Here is a 13,848-nt window from a genome sequence, read left to right on the forward strand (position 1 = left end):
AGAGCCTCTTTCCACCATTTTTCCGTGATGTCACCATGGTGCACATAAGTGTCCCAGATGATGCTCTCAAGAGCATTAATGATGCTGAGAAGCAAACACCAGGGTCTCATCAGGCCCTGCTTCAAAGTCATTGTTCAGTTCCTAACTGTGATGATAAAGCATGGTTACATCGGTGAATTTGAAATCACAGATGACCACCGAGCTGGGAAAATCGTCATGAACCTCACAGGCATTTTGAACAAGTGTGGAGTGATAAGCCCTAGATTTGATGTGCAACTAAAAGACCTCGAAAAATGCCAGAACAATCTGCTCCCATCCCGTCAGTTTGGATTCATCGTACTGACAACCTCAGCCTTCATAGACGATAAAGAAGCAAGACAAAAACACAAAGGAGAAAAACCCTGGGGATCTTTTTCTAGACATGGAATACACATAAATAAAAAGCCTCCATGGACTATGAAAAAATAAAAATACTCAGAATCCACAGTGACCTTAGAAGCTATATCTGAGACCATGTATAATACATTTCTGCCACCCATCTGTGGAAGACACAGACCATTCTGTTCTAAGAAGTGTGTGCCTTTTTTACCTCTTCTTGTTTACCCCATGGGTATAGGTAGGAACTTCCTCTGCGGAACAGAGCCTCAATCCACAAGACCTGAGTCTTGACAACAGGGTAAGAAGGGTGGTGGGTACACAGGAATCCAAGGACAATGTCCTTGCCTGCCACCTTCCTTTGAAGCCTACTGTTTCTTTTAGTTTTTGTTTTTGTTTTGTTTTGTTTTGAGTAAATATAGTCTTGAGCTGGGCAATGGTAGTGCACACCTTTAATCCGAGCACTTCAGAGGCAGAGGCAGGCAGATCTCTGAGTTCGAGGTCAGTCTGGACTACAGAGCAAGTTCCAGGGCAGCCAGAGCTACACAGTGTTCCCAAAAACAAAAAATAAAATAAAATAAACATAGCTTTGAGCACACAATTGGTATTAAATATCACCTTCTACAATTGCTTACAAACTAAAAATTCAAAGCTGCAGAAAGAAGGAAAAGCGATACTTAGACACAGGTCAGAATTCCTGCTTTCTCTTGGTCAAAAGTACCTCATGTTAAGCCTGGAGTTTGAGGGTCCATATTTCATGCTGAAAGTGACTGAGTACAAATATGTGAAAAGAAGGGGAAAAAAAAACAAGCAGAACATCAACAATAAAGTACGCAGGACTCATTATTTTTAACAGGAAAAAGACAGTAATTGACCTTTGCTGTCCAGATTCCTTCCAACTTCTCAAGGAAGCAGCAAGGGAAACTGGAGGACTTGTCCTTAGGACAGTGGCTACTCACAGCCCTTCATGCTGTTCATAAGGGGTCCAGGACCATGTCACCCAGTGATTGACAAACACATTCAACAGCAATAGTAGCAGGGAGGTGACAGAGGCAGCCACTAAGGATCACTTCAAAAGAAAAAGAGAAAGGAAGAGAGATTCTTGTGGAGTCTACCTCAAGAAGACTACAAAAGAACCATGCGACTCCAGGGAGACAGGAGATGCAGGGAAGCCTGGGAAACAGGCTTGAAAGCAACTAAGCACTAAGCAGATGCTACATTAGGTAAGAGGGTGAGGGAGTTGGCATACTATTATAGGACTTAGAGTTCTCAGTCTTCATACACTCTTCTTTGAGACAGGCTTTCTGTGTAACAGCTCTAGCTGTTCTGGAACTCACTCTGTAGAGCAGGCTAGCTTTGAACTCACAGAGATCCTCCTGCCTCTGCCTCCCAAGTGCTGGGATTAAAGGCCTGTGCCACCACTGCCCAGTTTATATATATACATACACACACACACACACACACACACACACACACACAGGTCATTTTCACTGTAATCTAGTCATGTCTGTAAGGAGAACACAGAAAAAGCGAATGTTTGCCCACAGCCACTCGCTAGCAGCAGGCAAAAGAGACTGTATCTCCCAGACTGCTCTACAGAACCTTGAAGCTGAAAGCTGGTATCTCCCTGGGTTACAAGAATGGATGAGTTTTTTGTTTTGTTTTGTTTTGAGACAAGGTATTACTATGTAGCACTGGCTGGTCTAGAATTCACAGAAATCCACCTGCCTCTGCCTCCAGTGTGCTGAGAATAAAGACATGCTCCACCATACCCAGCTGGATGGGCTTTATTTTTAAAGGCTCAAAGTCATGGACAAAGTGGACAGAGATGGACTTAATAATATCGTATAAAAATCCAAGCCCTGTATAGTCTTTGAATACAAAAAAAGGGGGGACAATAAAAACCCAGCACATGTCCTGGATGTCTAGTATAAAGTCAGAATCCCCAACACCGGCTTTAAAGAGGATCCGACCTGAGTTCTGTCTCTGGGACCTACACGGTGGAAGGTAGAAATAACCGCTGAAAGTTGTCCTCTGACTTCACACGTGCACTACAGCACAAGCACACTGGAGCACACTGATACACTCACACAAGTAAATAAAGGATGTGTGTGTGTGTGTGTGTGTGTGTGTGTGTGTGTGTGTGTGTATTTATTTATTTATATATATACAAGAGTCTGCTGCCCACATGATGGCATACATCTTTAATCCTAGACCTGGGAGGCACATGGAGGCAGAGCTCTGTGAGCTCCAGGCCAACCAGGCCTACATGGTAAGACCCTGTCTCAAAAAATAAAACAAACATAAACCGAGTTCAAGACTTCACCTGTGAAATTAAGGGAAAAGCCGTATCAAATAACTTCACAGTCAACACTCAACAGTCAGCCAACGAAGGGCAAAAGAATCATCCAGGACTAAGAAAATACACCCAGACAACTGAAGAAGAATGTGAAGGCAGCACAAAGGGACACAAAGGGACCTCGCAGAGGGTCTGCGCCGAGAACAGCTGGCTAGCACTGACTGACTGCTACAAGTTTGGGGTTCACACCACAGGAAGACTAGCATTACAAAGCCATGTCCTTGCCCTGGTCGGTCTCCAAGTTATGTCCCAAACCTCAAACTCGGTTTACTATGCTCCCAAATACCTCCTAATGAGGAAGGGAAATCCCACTCTAAACTTCCCTTATTGACACCCTCTGCAGTAGGCGTTATGTGGTCTTTTTTGTTGAGAAGTAACCCAATATTCTCTAGAGGATGTAGCTAGAGTGGAAGTCTATAGGTTGGGGGTAGGGGACAGCCTAGCCATACTCTTTGGCCTCAGGGAACATGTAGCAAGTACATGGCCCATCCCTAGTCAGAGTCCCTTCTACCAACAACCCACTTCAGCCTCCTGAAGCCAGCCAAAGCCCCCAAGTAACCTCTAAGACGAAGTCCCCGGCACACCTGTCACCTCCCACTCGCCTCCCTTTAGTCCCCACACAAATCCAGCCCACAGACAGGCACGCCTGGCTAGTGAGCTTTCAGAAGGGTGCATTAGGAAAAACTGCAGAGGAGACAAAGCTGGCCAGTCCCGTTCTTCCACCCAGAGCTCCCACACTTAGCTTCCCCACTCCCCGATAGTCTTCCCTTTCCCCTTTCCTAAGATGCCGGAATGATTTGTTCTGAAAAGCGACAGGTTTATAGGTTAGCCGACACCTCTGCTCTGTGGAATTTTAATTAACTTCTCCCATCGTCAATATGCTAAGGAATGGGGTCTCCATTCTCTGGGGTCAGCAATGTGTTTCAGGTCCTGCTATATCAGCCGTCAAATTGAAGAATTAATGACGTGGCTAATCGGCTCTAATTCTTAGGAAGGAAAAAAACTGAAAGGGAGTTGTGGAAGAGAGCAAGAGGAGAGGTGCAGACTCCACGAGGTGAGGAGAAAGAGGCTGAGGTGGCTGAGCAAAGGGCACCAACTTGCTTACAAAAACAAGTGACTGACTTAATCAGGTGATGGAAGTAGGCAGCCCTAGAGCTTTCCCAAGTCCATCCAGGTGGGGTGAGAGGCATCAAGGAGGTGCACACAGACGACCCTCCTCCCAACTTCCATTACAGTTCAACCTTAGGAGAGTGTCTAACCCACTGGGGAGGGCAGCGAGCCTGCCTTGGTTCAAGACAGCCTAGACGGGTGCTAGAGCACTGGCTCATCAGCTAAGAGCCCTCCCCAACTGCTCTTTCCCAGGATCTAGGTTCGATTCTCAGCACCCACACAGTGGCTCATAACCATCCATGACTCCACTCCCAGGTGATCCAACACCCTCTTCTGGCCTCTGGGGGTACTGTACATATGTGATGATACACAGAGATACACACAAACAAAACACCATACATACAAAATAATAAAATGCTTTTTTTTAAAGCCTAGGTAAAAGCACATGATATATCTGAAATTGTTTACATGAAACTTACATTATGTACAATGAATATAAGTCAATAAAATGTTTTTAATAATAATATAACCAATCTGGAACTGCAATTACAGATCATTAGAACTTACTACGTAGCAGGAAAATCACTAACTAGCTCATGGCCAGTCTGAGCTATGTAGTGAGTTCTAAACCAGCCTCTGCTACACAGCAAGACTTGGGTTTTGTTTGTTTGGTTGGTTTTTTTGTTTAAAAAAAAAAGGTACAGGGCTGGAGAGATGGCTCAGCAATTAAGAGCACTGGCTGCTCTTCCAGAGGACCTGGGTTTGATTCCTGGCACCCACACAGTGGCTCACAATAATCTTTAACTGCAGCTCCAGATACAACATCCTCTTGTGGTCTCCATGGGAACCAGACACACCAGTGGCACACAAACTACCATACACATAAAATAATAAAACAGAGTTGTACCTGCACTACAATTATCTCTGTTTCTACTCCTCTGTATATACAGATGAGGGCCCAGTTGGCAGGCTCCAAACCTCTCCTGCTCTCCTGATACCCAGAGCCTGTAAGGGATACTCCAGAAGAATTTTCAGGGAACAAAACGGAGGTGAGTCACGACAGCAGGATAGCTGCTGCTGTAGACTCTCAGGTACACTGAGAAGCCTTTGCTTTAAAGAAACCCCACAGGACATCTGCTCAGAAAGGTAACACTGACCCTCAGTTACATTCCGGTGTAGAATCCTTGCCTTAACATTTCTCATCAGATGCTTAGGAAAGGTTATCTCAATTCCACAAGTATGTGAAAAGACCTTCAGACCTCAAGTCTCTGGAGAATGTTTAACTCTCCAGGAGAGTGGTTCATAGCAACCTGGAATAGACAGACTAGTGGAAATTTCTCTAGCTTATCTGACCTAATAAAATGAAAACATTCTTGTGTGCAACAGAAACCCAACATGTCTCCCTTACCTGAGTAATGGGCTGATAGCAATGGACCAGACCCGGTCTTCAGTCTGGATGGTGTGTGAGCACTGCCCCAGCCGGCCCGAGGCCAAAGGCCATACCTGGAAACAGAAGAGGAAACGCTCTTGTTGGCATCGCCTGGGATTAGAAGAAAGAGATGTACAGCAGGTGGGAGGCGTGTGACTAGGGAGGAGGGATGGAGAACCCTTTCCGTCCTGCAGACAGAGCACAGGGCATCAGCAGACACCAGCTTCCAGTTCACCTGCCACAGACAGCCCTGACCACTCACCTTTACTTCCACCCAAGAGGCCTTAATTTCTAATCAACTTTCTACCAGACAATGAGAAGTTACACATCCCCTATGTGAGATCCAACTAAGAAAGGGTAGAGGGAAGTAGGCCGCCTCTCTCTCTCTCTGAAACTTCCTGTGTCTGTGGATCTTCCTTTCTCTATCTTTCACCAAAACTTTAGGCATACAGGGAGAGACAGGGGATCAAAGTCCAGTCTGGGAGACATGTGCACTGTTAGCCGAGTGAGAGAGCTGCAAATCAGGGACGAATGGAGAGACTTCAAAGTGACAAGGGACTTGTTGTTGTTGTTTGCTCATTGCCCAGGGTCCAAAGCTAGTCATGCCAGCAGGGAATTTAGCACCTAATGTCACCAAAGGGAGCAGAAAAGCTGAACTCTCTTAAGCTTCCATATCTCCGCAGGTTAAAAATATTGCTTGGAGCACACTATCTGGTCCCTATCAGTCAGGAATGTACATTAGCAGCCACTCGGGGCTTAACTCTAATCAACACTCCCTCCCAGAGCCTCTCAGCAGCCAGTGCATTTAGAAATCTCCCATTAAGCACAAGGCTCCCCCTCACCTCGCCCTACCCCAGATGACACACACAGGGACATAAGCCTCTAACCAAACAGAAAGGAAACCTCAAATGTACAGGGCTCTCCCCGGAGCAGCCACAGAGGGGTCCCATGGCAGTTAGATGGATCAATGACCTCTCAAGGTCCCTGCAGAGCTATAAGGGGAACACACCAAACTCAGGCAGGACCTTAGATGGAAGAACTTAAGAAAACATTCCTTCAGTGTAAGGGGCAGGTGATAGAATGGGGGTGGTCTTGCCTTCTTAGGGTCACATGGTATCTCTTCCCTATAAAAGGAGAAAGTGTTTCTTTGAGTCTCTGGGTATGATGGAGTGGGGGATGGGACAATAGCAGGAGTAACATCTCCCAAAACTAAGAAAAGAAATTTAACAAGAATATCCTGGGGCTGGAGAGATGGCTCAGGTTAAGAGCACTGACTGTTTTCCAGAGGTCCTGAGTTCAATTCTCAGCACCCACATGGTGGCTCACAACCATCTGTAATGAGATCTGGCGCCCTCTTCTGTGTTCATAATAAATAAATAAATCTTTAAAAAAAGAATATCCTGGAGGAGGAGGGAAACAGAAAACAAAACAAAACCTCAATATTCCCTGTAAGGCTGGTACTCTGGCATCTGCTTTGTATCTGCCAGTCAAATCCTTTGGTAATAACTAGATGCCCTTTGGTTTCTTCCCTTAGACTGCCCAACTTGGAAGAGATCTTTGCCTTTTCCTTATCGGAACTCCCTCAGAGGCAGGTTCTCGCTTGCAGGGTGAAGGGGGTACTCCTGATTTTCAAAATCTCTGGGGATAGCCTAAACCCCAGTTTACTGGTCGCTTCCACAGAGACAGCTGGCAGAACCTGGGAACCAACAAACCCCGGGACAAGGGTACAGATCTGTGGGAGTGACTCCGGAAATGCACTGCCAGTTCCAAGCATCATTCAGGAAGTGGCCAGCCTGTCCCATAGCACAGCATCCTCTGGCAACAAGAGCGACAGAGGTTGACACAATAAAGATCTGGTCAGATCTTTGCTATCAATGCAAAACAGACCCACCCTGGAAAATATTCAGTGAAAGTAGACATTTATACAGTCCTTTTAGAAGGCAGACTGGAGGGGACAAGGCTCCTACAATGATCATTGTCTGATTCAGGAATTCTAAGACTGAGAATTCATCCAAAAAAAAAAAAAATCTAAAACAAAGAAAAACCAAAATGGCAAATAAAATATTTCCTGTAGCCTATTATTATAGAACAAGCAGATAGTCTTTGGAATCTGACCAGTCTGGGTTAGAACCCTGCCTGTGACTTCTTATCTTTGCTCTTAGAGATATTTCCTAGCTTCTTGGCCTTAGATTCATCTCATCCAATGGAGTAAAAAGTGCCCTATGTCTCAGGACCATGCTGTAGAAAAGGGAAGATAAATACAGAGTACTAGAACAGCATGATGTACAGAATTTAGCAGGAATCAGGCCCTTAAGAAAGGATTCTTATGGGGCTGGAGAGATGGCTCAGAGGTTAAGAGCACTGACTGCTCTTCCAAAGGACCCGGGTTCAATTCCCAGCACCCATATGGCAACTCACAACAGTTCCAAGAGATCCAAAACCCTCACACAGACATACATGCAGGCATAAAATAAAAATAAATAAAAAATAAAAATTAAAAAAAAAAAAAAGAAAGAAAGGATTCTTATTTCCAGGTTCCTGTATCCAGGAAGAAATTAGACAGAATCATCCATCTACTAGAGAACATTTTATGTAAATGATGGTAAGTTCCTCTGGAAGCCACTAAAGATAACACAAGGGCTGGGACAGAGACTGGCTGTGGTAGCATACACGTAATCCCAGCATTCAACAGGTGGAGGAACAATCAGAAGTTTAAGTCATACTTGGTTACATGGAAACTTCAAGGACAGATTCTAAAAAAAAAAAGTATACACACACACACACAACTTGTATAACAGAAAACCTTATAGAGTAGATACCACAGGGTACACTGTGTATCTAAAACACATTACAATTATGCAGGGGAAGATATTTACCCAAAAAGATAAAATGGATAAGGTGCTTAGCACAGTGCCTGGCTACAGTCTACCTTGTTAGAAAGTAATTCTCGAAGGCATGTGGTGGCACACACCTGTAATCTCAAGAGGCAGAAAAACTGCAAGTTCAAGGTTAGACATTGCCGGACACTGTCTCATCTCAAAAGAGAAAGAAAGACGGATCTGAGGTTTCGGAGAAGAACCTACGGCTGTGCTTAGCTGACTAACAAGCGCCAAACCACCTTCAGAAACCTTCTGACACCCACAGACCAAGGCTGCTGTCGGCTGTGAACGGGGAAGCCTCTCACCGTAAAGCAGTGAGCAGAAGTGATCCACGGACCCATGGCTGCACGAGATACTGACTACAGGGCTGTTGGGAGCATTTATACCACCCTCTTCAGACTCGGGGAACACTGCAGAAGAAGGGGAGGAAGGAAGGCCGAGAGCCAGGGAGACAGGAGGAGAGCCTTCCAAAGGCTATCTTCTAAGCACAGCACGGCCACAGCAGTCATGCACTCACAGGAACTGGCTACCGACAGTAAGCCCCTAGCAGTCAGCTATGAAGAAGAGGGCTCACGGGCATCAGTGCCGCATCTTTTGGCAAGTAACAGATTCTGGGAATGGAAGAGGCATACTATCCTGTTATATACCTGCTCATAAAGATAAAGATAGCCCTAGTTAAACTCTGTAGAACACTAATAAAAACAAAAGCTAGTAAATACAGTTAAGATATTTGTAAGGGGGGCTGGAGAGATGGTTCAGTGGTTAAAAGCACTGGCTGCTCTTCCAGAGGTCCTGAGTTCAGTTCCCAGCACCCACATGGTGACTCACAACCATCTGTAATGGGATCTGATACCCTCTTCTGTCTGCATGCAGATATATAGGAAGACAGAGCACTCATACACATAAATAAATAAATCTTTAAAAAAAAAAGAAAAAAGATATTTGTAAGGAAGATGGTGGGGGAACTAACGGGGCAAGGTAACCAGATGCACGCAAATACGTATGAAATCAACAAAGAACAAATGTTATTTTTTTTTTTTTTTTTTTCGAGACAGGGTTTCTCTGTGTAGCTTTGCGCCTTTCCTGGAACTCACTTGGTAGCCCAGGCTGGCCTCGAACTCACAGAGATCCGCCTGGCTCTGCCTTCCGAGTGCTGGGATTAAAGGCGTGCGCCACCACCGCCCGGCACAAATGTTATTTTTAAAAGAGGTCTGGAGAGTCCCCTGTCTGTGCCTCCCCAGCACTGGGATAACAGACAAATGCCACTGTCCTGAAATGTAAGCCCCGACCGCTCAGACCCAGATCTTCATGCTCGGCTAGTAAGCACATGGCTGAGCCATCTCTCCAGCCCCAGGTTTACTGCAAGTTAAAGCCAGAATCTTTGCGAGGAATGCTACAAGTCATTGACTGAGCAAAACTCAAGTAAATATGGGATGGGGAAGAGGAAGAAACAGTTGACAGGAAATGTGGTTTCCACGAAGGTTCAAAATATTCAATAAAGCCAGGCAGTGGTGGCGCACGCCTTTAATCCCAGCACTCAGGAGGCAGAGGCAGGCGGATCTCTGTGCCAGCATGGTCTACAGAGCGAGTTCCAGGGCAGCCAGGCAACACAGAGAAGCACTGCCTGGAAAAACAATAACAATAATACTAAAGCCAGGTGTAGCAGCATATGTCTGTAATCTCAGCCCTTGGAGATGAAGACACAAGGATCATCTCTGGCTACATGCTACCATCTCAAAAAGAAAAGCAAAGGCAACCTGCCGATCTTTCTTGGGCTTCCTATACTGGCATTCATTCTCACTAAATACAAAATACAAGGAAGAAAATTTCAAAAGGAAAAGAAATGTTCATAAAATGGAGAGAACCTATTTAACCCTTGTCTTTATATAAATCAGCAATGTGAAAAAGCAATCACTGGAGGGTACCCGGAATCAGAAGAGTCATTGATAAAACTGTAACTTCCCTCCTGAGGTCTCTCTCCATGTGGCTTAGAGGCCCATTTGCTAATGTTAATAAACATTTTTCTACAATGGAGCTTCTAGATTCTGGAAAACAGAAAATCAAGACCTCTGGGGTCTTCTGCATCACCGAGTGAACTGTCAGCAGAGCCCCCACTGCAGCCCCAGAGCCTGTATCCTGGCTGGGCTGCCGCACCCACGACAGGAGACTCTCTTATTGTCTCATAAGCAGCAGTGCTCGGCAGAGATGGGATGAATTGGCTCCACAAAGCAAGGACGACACTGTTTATCAGTTTCACCTTTATGTCTTGGTGGATGTCTGCCGACCAGGCAATCTGGCAACGACACAACCAGCAGCAGCCTTCCTGTGGGCTCCACTGCCTACTGACCACACCACTCTCCAGAGAATCAGTAAAAACGTGTTTTAATTATCAGCCTGATTGCTTATAAACAAGGTGGTGAAAAATTAACCTCTCTAAACAGAGAACATGCAAAAGGAGGGAGATTTTAAAATAAAATACTGGGGTTAGAACTCAGCCCACAAACTTGAGGGAACAGCTCAGGAGGAAAAGCTGACCAGCCCCCTATTTCTGCATGCACACCACATTTCAAGTGAGTGGCAAGCGTCCCAGACACTGTCCACTCCTCTCCCAGTCCAGCTGGCAGGAACACATGCTGGCATAGCAAGAGGCATGCCACAGGCACATAAGTAAGTTCTTTATTGTGTCACCTCTCCCTGCCCTCACCAACACCTCAGCCAATCCTGGACCCCAAGGCTCTCTCCACCCTCTGCCACCTGAGTCCCTACAGAGGAGGAGGAGGGGATGACAGTATGTGGGAGAATGCCTCACCTTGGCCGTCCTGTCTCTGGAGCCACTCACAATGATGCCCCCTTTGCAGTCCACACAGTTCACCTCCTGCTCATGGGCTGAGTACTTGACAGTGAAGGTGCTATGGAGCTTATGAACACCAATCTTCCCATCTCTACAAGAGAAGAAGGAGCCCATCCCCAGGAGTTAATGACTCTTTCTGTAGCAAGAGGGCCAGTCTACTGAAGCAGCCCACGTGTCCAGCGACGGCCACATTTGCCAAGCATTCTGCAGTGTGGCCCACAAGGTGCTGAGTGTTAGATACCTTTACTTCTTCAGCACACTTGGGGAGCTGAGAAAGAAAATAAACCTCCCCTCACAGAGTATCAAACTTGCTCTGCTTTGCATTAAAGGTTCTTCCTGTTTTCTTCTCTGGCCAACCCTATTAACATCTTTTGGTAAATCTCTGCTTTGGGTGTTTAAAAAAAAAAAAAAAGCCTACCTTTTTAAAAGTTTCCCTCCTTATCCCTTTGCTGTTGAGCCAGAAAAGTCCAAAGCAGACACAGGTCCCTAAAGAACACCAAGGAAGACCCAGCACTTACCCCCCTGCACTGATGATATGCGAGTTTGCCAGCACAAAGTGACACACGTCCTCATCATGCCCAGCGAAGACTCTGAAGGGTCGGCGGTTCAAGCTGGCACCATCTGGGCGGAACTGGTAGGCCAGGATGAAATTAGCCTGAGATATGTACAGAGAAGCATCCTCCAGCTGCATCCAAGGCATCTGACTGCAGAGAGGGACCAAAAAAAAAAAAAAAAACCAACACGTAAAACTGCTGCCTGTACTTCTCATAGATAAGTTGAGGAGTCAGGGAAGTCAAAAGGAAATTTCTAGCCAGGTAAAGTGACCTCTGCGTTGTAGCTAAGTCCAATTGGTAAGTTTCAAGGTTCCAAGATTCTGACATATATTCCTTGTTCAACACATCAGTTAAGGTGTGATAGAGAAAGGTAAGTTTTAGGAAACCCCATTCCCTTGTTATTGGAGCAAAGGAACATTTATAAGTGAAAAGAATCCAGCCATTTAGAAAGTATGCAGACCTGCTCAAGAGATGCCTTGATCCTCCCAGGGATGTTGACATTCTATAGTGGAGGCTACATGGGGTGACATAAAATAACTCCAAAGCATCGTGCTAGAGCTCAGGGGCTACAAAGAACTCAGCTCTCATAGCAACTGATAAGAGACATCCAGAGAAAGTTCTAGATCCTCTCTCCAATCTCCAAGAGAGAGAAAGCTTAAAAACCACCAGCCAATCCACCATGGCGTGGGACTACAGCCTTAAGAAAAAAAAGATTTGCTGCAAATAGCGGCATACACCTGTAATTCCCAGGAGGAAGAGGAGGTTCAAGGCCATCTTTAGATGCATATGTAGGTCAAGGTCACCAGAGGCTACATCATAGGCTATCTCAAAAAACCAAGGGGGTGTGTGAAAAAAAATAGAGACGATGACAGGGAAGAGAAGAAGAGGGAAGGGAGGGGCACTCTACAAGACAACTAGGTTCTATAGGGGGACCAAGTCCCTTCCCCGAGACAGACATCCCACCTGTGCCAATCCTACCCAACAGTCCTGGAGCTACCAGGTCTCAAAAAATCAAAGGGAAAGCTGACTCATCCCCGTGGACAGACACCATCGCCCACTGCCAAGCCTGTCTGAGCAAACTGGGCTGTGTGTCTTTCCCAGTCTCCTTAAAACAAGCGTCATGGGAATGTGGAAAAGTTCTGCAAATTGACTTGCCGGGCCATTAAATGCAGCTTGGACTTTGTAGTAACTGAGTTTCTGCTCATGCAGTTTTTACAAGAGTGTGCATATATTATATAGAACATGTGTAAAGTGTATGTATATGTCTGCATTCTTATTATTCACAATCCTCTTCAACATCTTTTTCACAATTATGTAGCACATTCAAATGGGCAGCAAACAGAGGGGCTGGAATCCATGTACTTACAACCATGTGGTGAACAGACATTTACCTAGGACAAGAAACCAGGTTCATGCCAGGTGAACAGTGAAAAATCCTGGGGCAACCTGGTAACTGTTCTGTGTTTATTTGCCAGACTGCCTTAAATTAATGCCCTAACTGACAACACCAGGAACAAGAACTTGATAGAGAAATCACCCTTTGATGTTACAGGCACAAATGACGGGGTGTGACGGCAGTGTGATCCTGCACTAAGGAGCTGAAGCACAAGCATGGCAAGCTCGAGGTCAGCCTGGGCTACAAAGGAGATCCTGCTTTTTAAGAAAACCACAACCAGGTAAAAGGGGAAACTGGAAGACAAAGCCTTCCATCATAAAAATCCATCTTTCTCTTTCATACCTTCTTTATCATAATACCACCACATAATTCATAGAAACTGACATCAGCCAAACCACAAACAGCATAAGCAAGACAAAGGGTCATTATGGTGGTGGGAATGAGAATGGTACCCCATACGCTCATATATTTGAATGTTTAGTCACCAGGGAGTAGAACTGTTTGAGAAGGATTAGAAAGATTAGGAGGTGTGGACTTGTGGAGTAGGTGAGGCCTTGCTGGAGGAAGTGTGTCACTGAGAATAGGCTTTGAAGTTTCAAAAGCCCAGCCCAGCCCAGCCCCAGTCTCTCCTCTCCTCTCCTCTCCTCTCCTCTCCTCTCCTCTCCTCTCCTCTCCTCTCCTCTCCTCTCCTCTCCTCTCCTCTCCTCTCCTCTCCTCTCCTCTCCTCTCCCCTCCCTCCCCTCCCTCCCCTTCCCTCCCTCCCCTCCCCATCTCTCTCCCTGCTCCGCCCCTGTCTCTTGCCTGCTGCCTGTGGATCAGCATGTAAAGCTCTCAGCTACTGATCTAGTGCCATGCCTGTCTGCTTCCAGCCATGATGGTCATGGACTAACCCTCT

The 13,848-nt window shown here is 45.8% G+C and overlaps 1 protein-coding gene and 1 pseudogene across 4 annotated transcripts in view; one reads left to right on the top strand and one right to left on the bottom strand.

Moving 5' to 3' along the window:
* The window catches only part of Fbxw4 (F-box and WD repeat domain containing 4), an 86,968-nt gene that overhangs the window by 54,201 nt on the left and 18,919 nt on the right, over positions 1-13,848 (bottom strand). For all 4 annotated transcript variants that reach the window (XM_042264465.2, XM_016006690.2, XM_076563185.1 and 1 more), the window contains exons 3-5: positions 11,522-11,707; positions 10,962-11,094; positions 5,253-5,347 (exon numbers count right to left, since the gene is read on the bottom strand). In XM_042264465.2, coding sequence (XP_042120399.2) covers positions 5,253-5,347; positions 10,962-11,094; positions 11,522-11,707 — 414 coding nt within the window. The remainder of the gene's footprint in view (positions 1-5,252; positions 5,348-10,961; positions 11,095-11,521; positions 11,708-13,848) is intronic.
* Positions 11-468, top strand: LOC102910488 (small ribosomal subunit protein uS8 pseudogene; annotated as a pseudogene).

The sequence above is a fragment of the Peromyscus maniculatus genome, chromosome 1, assembly GCF_049852395.1.
Source record: "Peromyscus maniculatus bairdii isolate BWxNUB_F1_BW_parent chromosome 1, HU_Pman_BW_mat_3.1, whole genome shotgun sequence".
Taxonomy (NCBI): domain Eukaryota; kingdom Metazoa; phylum Chordata; class Mammalia; order Rodentia; family Cricetidae; genus Peromyscus; species Peromyscus maniculatus.